Below are 7,030 nucleotides of genomic sequence, written 5' to 3'. Positions count from 1 at the left end.
ATAGTTGGTGCTTTTGTTGTTGTTGCCACTTCCATTCTCCCTCTTCTGGGAACGTGAGCAAGGAAAAGAGGGTTCAGTCGTTACAAGGGGAGTTGGCGGCACGCCACGGTGGCTGCTGTCGATAGGCAAGTAAGAGGGTGGGGGGGGAAGGAAGGGCTGAAGAGAAGAGAGGCTCTAGCCGCTGCCTGTTCAGGGAGGAAGAGGTGGGAGGGAGGAGGGGGAGGAGAGACAGATGACGTGGGTAGAGAAGGAGGGGGGTTGGACGGGGCAGGGGGAGGGGGGAGGAGGGGAAGGAGGAGGAGGGGGAGGAGGAGGAGGAGGACGAGGAGGAGGAGGAGGAGGAGGAGGTGGGGGCTCGGGGACCGTCTGTCGCGGGACGGGCTGGCCAGCTCAGGCGCGGAGCTAGGAGGAGGAGGCAGTCAGTGGTAGCGGCGGTGGCAGCTGTGTTCGGAGCAGCAGCAGCAGCAGCAGCAACCGAAACAAGTACCAGCCACCCAGCGGCTCCTGTGGCCCGAGCAGCCACACTCTCCTAGCCGCGATGGCGCTGCAAAGCCCGGCTAGCGAGGAAACGAAGGGGCCGTGGAACGAGGCAGATCAGGAACACCAGGAACCAGTGGGGAATCCGGAGCCTGAACCGGAGCCTGAACCAGAGCCGGAGCCGGAGCCAGAACCCATGCCAATGCCCCAGCCTGAGCCCCAGCCCCAGCCTCAACCCCTACCGGACCCTGCACCTCTGCCGGAGCTAGGGTTTGAGCCTGATCCGGCGCACGAACCCGAGCCCACGCCCACTGTGGAGACTCGCGGCACCGCGCGTGGCTTCCAACCTCCCGAAGGTGGCTTTGGTTGGGTGGTGGTGTTCGCTGCTACCTGGTGCAACGGCTCCATCTTCGGCATCCATAACTCAGTTGGGATCCTCTACTCCATGCTGCTAGAAGAGGAAAAAGAAAAAAATCGCCAAGTGGAGTTTCAAGCAGGTGAGTAGACCCACGCACCCCACCGGACATTCTGAGTAAGAGCTGTCCTTTGCCATGGCCACCTATACCTCCTGGGTCAGCCTTTACCTCCCCTTGCCCGTGGCTCTGCTACGACACGGGGTGTGAGGTTCCACGCAGCTTGGGCTGTGGAGATTGGAACTCAAGCTGTCCTGGAAGCGGAGACTTCCATTGATCTCAGGGAAACCATGAACTTTCCCCCCCCCCCCGTCCTGGGACAAACCTTTTGAATTTGTTTAAAGTCCTTTACTCGAGCGTGGTGGGGGGAAATACTTCTATGCTTCAATTTTTGGGGGGGACGTGGGGAGGAGGCAAACTTATGAAAGAGAAGAGAGAGTTGGGAGGCGGGGCGGTTTCAGAGAAAAGCATGCTAAGGCGATCTCGTCAGTAGTCTCCCCAATCTTTTGGGGGAACGGGAGTTGTTTTCCAACAAGAAACACTTTGGAAATGCTGGTGACTCTTCGATCGGAGTCAGATACATGGCAGGAGTGCGTGTGTGCCTGTGTGTGCAAGAGTGAAAGGAAGACAGTGCGAACGGGGGTGTGTGCGCGTGTCTTCGCCCGCTGTGGTTGTGACCCAGCCAGGCCCCTCAGGGTCCACTGTGGCCTTAGGGGAGGCAGCAGATCTCCGTGCCCTCTGAACCAAACCACACAGCCGGCAGAGTCGATCTTCTGGATCTCTTGCCACTGAAGCGTGAGGCAGCTGGCATGCTGGGCCATCCAGCTCAGGGCTCACTCCACGCCGCCCTCCCACAATCTCAGCCATGCTCTCCCGGGCACCCCGCGTCTGTCCGCTAGCCGCGGGGCGCCTCTTTCTTTTTGGCTTACGTTCTTTGGAATGACAACCGTGCCTCTCCCTTCTTCGCTCAGTCCTCCCTAAGACTGGGGTGTGTATGGGGAGGGGTACGGACATAGCCCCTCGCCTTTCAGGTCTTAATGCTGCATGCACAAGGCCGGATGGTATTGAGCCCCCCCACCCTGTGAACTCAGAAGACTCGGGGGGGGGGAGCCTTGTTTCTTTGTGGAAGAAGCCTTTTCATTTTTCTGTCTGGGAAATCTTACGACCAAAAATTGGGATGCCCTCTTTCTAAAGTTTGGCGCTCTCTCTTGACTCCTCAGTACAGCTGTAGCCAGGCCAACCATCCCAAGTTCACAGTTTGGAAAACGATGACTTTTTCACTATGTTGTATTTTTCTGGAGCAGACAGAAGGTCTTTTCTTTTGTCAAGCCCTACTCCCCCCCCCAATGTGTACCTCTCCACCATCTAAGGGTCCTGGGAATTATTACATGAATATACAAACCTTGAATTCTGGAGTGTCACCCCCTAGATTCTCTCAGCCTGGCCTCTCTCATAGTCCTCAAACAAAGAATTTTCTTACAAGTTTGCCACTTCACTGAACAGCTCTGGCAAGAAGGGCTTGGGGATCTTGAGGCCTCAGACCTTGTGACCCCACTAGCACAGCAACACTACACAGGCCCCACTTAAAGAAAGCTCAACTGTGCACCAGTAGCTGTCAAGGGAGTTTTAGAAATGCTCAGGCCACCACACTCCCTGGACTATGTGGAACAACTTTGGAGAAGGTTGCTTCTCCACTCATGTTCAGGACCACCTTTGTCCTGCGTTGATGCAATTCTAGAATTCTTGGGAGGGGCTACGGGACTCACACTATTGACTAGGTTACATGGTGGAAGGGGTCAAGGCACCTGCTGAGCCTTGCTGGTGACCTTTGGGGGTCAGTGACAAGTTTGGGTGAAAGTGCAATGGTCAAAGTGGCGGATAGGCTCAAACTAGGGCCTAACTTTGATGTGGTATGAGCAGGCTGAGAGCTGGAACCTTAAGAGTATGTAATAAAACTTGGAAAAACCACTATTTTACCAGGAAGAGGTTCGCTGCTGGGGAACAGACTTCAAAGTAGGTGATCATAGGGGACTCAGGGGGAGGGCTGGCTGGGACTTTCCGGTCAAGACCTCACAGTGCAGCTGCAGGGGGGCGGTGGTGCAGTGGTCTATGCAGGGGTGTGGCCAGTGTGTGCTCTGACAGACCAGGTCCATTGAGGAGCTGAGGTTCTTGGCTTCAATTATGAGGAGTATAGGTCAGGAAGGGACAGAATGGAATTTTGTATGTCCCCAGGGTCTCAGAATACTTTGGCTTGGGTCCTTGCTGTGGTGTATCTTGAATTCACTAAAGCTATTTTTGATACTGGAGCTTCTCAGGAGCACGTCACTTTTTATTTTGGAAAAGTCAGGAACATCCTACTACATTCTGGAACTTCCAGAAACTTCTCATCCTCAGCACTACCTTTTTTGAGCCCACAGCTTTCAAGTCTGTGATTCTAAATGCCTCCATGAGCACATATTTTCTTCAGTTGTCTCAAAATGTCCTGACCACCTGTGCCACAGCCCTGGTATCTTGAAAGGATGGAAAAAACTACAAAAAAGTTCATGGTTATCTTTCTTAGCTGGTAGCTCAGCAGGCATTCTGGGTGTTTCTGGATCCCAGAGAAAGGTGGTTTTGATGTTTCAAGGATAACCACACCCGAGGCATCCTCTGACTATGGGCAAACCCCACAGGAGAAAAAACAAGTGGAAACTGGACCATGGTAAAACATGCAATATATGGTGTTTGTTGGAGGTTTTGGGGGTATTATTAGTGATGTATTTTGTGTCCTCTTTACCTGTCTGAGGGAAGGCAATTTTCCCTGGCTTCCATACCATGGGAGGACTGACAAACCAAAGATTCCTAGGGAGAAAGCAAATAAGAACTGATTTTGGAAGAAAAAAGGAAAAAGAGAGGGAGACAGAGAAAAAGACAGAAAGAGAGAGAGAGAGAGAGAGAGAGAGAGAGAGAGAGAGAGAGAGAGAGAGAGAGAGAGAGAGAGAGAGAGAGAGAGAGATGAAGATGAAGCCAGGCACTGATGGCTCTTGCTTGTAAATCTATCTACTCAGGCGGCTGAGATCTGAGGATAGAGGTTCAAAGCCAGCCCAGGCAGGAGAGTCTGTGAAACATTTATCTTCAATTAAGCACCAAAAAAGCTGGAAGTCGCCCTGTGGCTCAAGTGATAGAGTACCTTGAGCAAAAAAGCTCAGGCACAGAGCTACTAGGCCCTGAGATACCAGAGACAGATTGGGTGGGGGGAGAGGAATATGTTTATACTTTTGCAGAAATTGTGGCAATTTTGGGAATCCTCCAACCTAGACCAAAAACAAGAGTCAACCAGGCAATTTTGTGGGAAATTTAGGCAAAGGATGGTTTTCTGGGACGACAGGGGAAGTTTTGTGGGAAAGAGGAGCAAGGTGGTATTGCTTACAGTCCCCATCTCAGTTCTGAAATCCTAAATGAGGGGTATGGTTAGGTCTGGGGGTTCAGAAAATAAAAGCAAAGCAAGCTGGAGCTTCTGCCATTGGATCTAAATTGAAGTCTTTTTTGAAAGTACTTCAGAGTAAACCTGTTACCCCACACATTCCACATTGATTGCCAGTCTAGCACCAAGCCATAAAATATGATGAGAAGCATTTTTGCCAGGTTATCTTTTTTATTAGTGTATATTAATTGTTCCAAGGAGATTTTACTGTGGTAGTTCACACATGCATATATTATCCTTTGATCAGATTAATCCCCTCTATCATTCTCTTTCTTCCTCTGCCCTCTCTCCTATTTTTTCCAACCCCTCCTTTTTTTTGACAGACTGCATTGTGCTTCTTTGTATTATCTTTATACAAAGATACACTTTTTTTGTATTCACCCCACCATTCTTCTTCCCGTGCCCCCTCACCCCCCCAAAAAACCAGTCCCATGATCAAAGTCATGTTTGTATATCTCTATAGGCATATGTATGTATGTATGCATATATATATATATATAGTTTCAAGTCTGCATATGAGAAAAGCATGTGGCCTTTATCTCTCTGAACCTGGTTACTTTGCTTAACATGATAGACTCCAGTTTAGCCCATTTTATGCCTGAAAAATGACATGATTTCTTATCTTTTTTTCTTTTGTGCCAATACTAGGGCTTGAACTCAGGGTCTCAAGCTCTCATTTGGCTTTTCTCTCAAGGCTAGTGCTCTACCACTTGAGCTACATCCCTATTTCCATCTTTTTTTGTTGATTAAATGGGAAATAAGTCTGTTGGACTTTTCTGCTGGGGCTATCTTCAGTGATCCTCAGATCTCAGCCTCCTGAGTAGCTAGCTTTACAGTTGACAGCCATTAGCACCTAGTTAATTCCTCTTTATGGCTGGATAATATTCCATTGTGTGTGTGTATGTATATATATATATCACATTTTCTTTAACCATTTATCACTTGTAGGGCACCTAAGCTGATTCCATAGCTTGGCTATTGTGAATAGTGCTGCAATGAACATAGGTGTGAAAGTGTCTCTATTGTATCCTGACTTGTATTCCTCCAGACCTATGGAGTCGGTTTTTATTGGACTGTTTGTAAGTTTAACCCTTCGAAGTTTTTGAAGTGGAGGCAGGGTTGGGCCTCTTTCTACCAGGGAAAGCAACAATGTCTAGAGAGGTTTATTACTGGTACAAGATAGTTCTTGCTGATGGACTACTGAAGGAGAATTTTCTGGATATGGGAAAGAAAGGTTTATTATGCCTTTGGGTGAATCAAAAGTTTCAAGGATGGTCAATAAGCTGTCTTTGTCCTCTCAGTTTTATTACTTGGTTCACTTTACTACCAAATTCTTGAGATTGAGCTGGCTCATGCTTGTAATTTGAGCTACACTGGAGCCTGAGATCTGAGGATCATGATTTAAAGCCAGCCCTGGAAGAAAAGCCCATGACTCTAATTTGCAATTAACCAGCAAAATAGCTGGATTGGAGGGATAATTGAAGTGGTAGAGCATTGGCCTTGAGAAAAAAAAAAGAAAAAAAGATGAGAGCACAAAACCCTAAATTTAAACCCCAGTACTGGCACAAAAAATGGTTGATTTTGAGCTTAAGGTATCTTTGGAGAAAACCTGCCAGTCTCTTGGCTTTGGCTGAAGACCTTTCCTATTGTCCAGAAGAGAGAGCTAGGTCATGTTGGCTCAGATGTGGCTGCAGGCCTCAGGGCCACTGGCCAGGCATCTTGCCTTTTCTCCAGCCAAACTGGGGCCCAGATTGTGCCCTTGATTCATACTGGAAAGGATGATGAGAGGTTGGGACATTTGGAAGCCTAATAAGAGGCTGCCTGTTTGAGCAGGGACAGCTGGTTGAATTTGGATCTCTGGCTCACTGTCCAGTGGCCTAAAGTGCTCATTCTAATGCAGGGAGGTGGGGGGAGGGGAGGAAAGACCTTAGGCCAAATCTGGATTACTAAAAGCTGATGGTTTCAGTGACAGCAACTAAACAGAGACTAAGAGTTAGATAACATTTGTGCCTAACTTCTTCAGTGACTTCACATGCATTTCACCTATCTCTCCCTCACATAACTATGAAATGTATTTTTTTGCCAGTCCTGGGCTTGAGCTCAGGGCCTGAGCCCTGTCCTTGGACTTTCTCAAGGCTAGAGCTCTACCACTTGAGCCTCAGCACCACTTCCAGCTTTTTTTCTATGCATGTGGTACTGAGGAATTGAACCCGGGTCTTCATGCATGCTAGGCAAGCACTCTACCACTAGGCCAAACTCCCGGCCCCTGAAATGTATTTTTTCCCCTCAGTACCTGGTCTTAAACTCACGGCTTCACCCTTGCTCAATTTGCTTGCTTGACTGGCACTCTGTGCCTTGAGCCAATGCTTTTCAGTTCCGGTTTATTCTGGTAATCTGGGAGCTGGAATTTCTCAGACTTTTCTATCAAGGCTGGCCTCAAATCGCAGGCCTCTAGATCTTAGCCTCTTGAACAGTTAGGATTACAGTTGTGAGCCACCAGCACCCAGAGAATACGAAAGTTTGTCTCTATGAACTGTATAACCCTGTCCTTTCCTTTTGCAATTGAGTGATCCCTTAGTCTTTACTATTTACCTAGCATAAATTTGGACTCATTTAGACAAGGAAAATTTGGTTACGTTGCCTGAACTGGGGTGAAGAAGGATATTGGAAAAGCAAG

General features: G+C 48.5%; 1 protein-coding gene across 1 annotated transcript in view; it reads left to right on the top strand.

Annotated features, from left to right (window-relative positions):
* The first annotated feature begins 374 nt into the window (after nt 1-374).
* Slc16a2 (solute carrier family 16 member 2) overlaps nt 375-7,030 on the top strand; it is a 107,569-nt gene continuing 100,913 nt past the window's right edge. Inside the window, exon 1 of the mRNA XM_090327063.1 lies at nt 375-974. Within this exon, the coding sequence (XP_090183189.1) occupies nt 539-974 (436 nt within the window). The 5' untranslated portion in view covers nt 375-538. The remainder of the gene's footprint in view (nt 975-7,030) is intronic.

This window comes from Megascapheus bottae, chromosome X (assembly GCF_031878675.1).
Source record: "Megascapheus bottae isolate mThoBot1 chromosome X, mThoBot2.hap1, whole genome shotgun sequence".
Lineage (NCBI taxonomy): Eukaryota > Metazoa > Chordata > Mammalia > Rodentia > Geomyidae > Megascapheus > Megascapheus bottae.
This window is presented reverse-complemented; position numbering and strand designations above follow the sequence as displayed.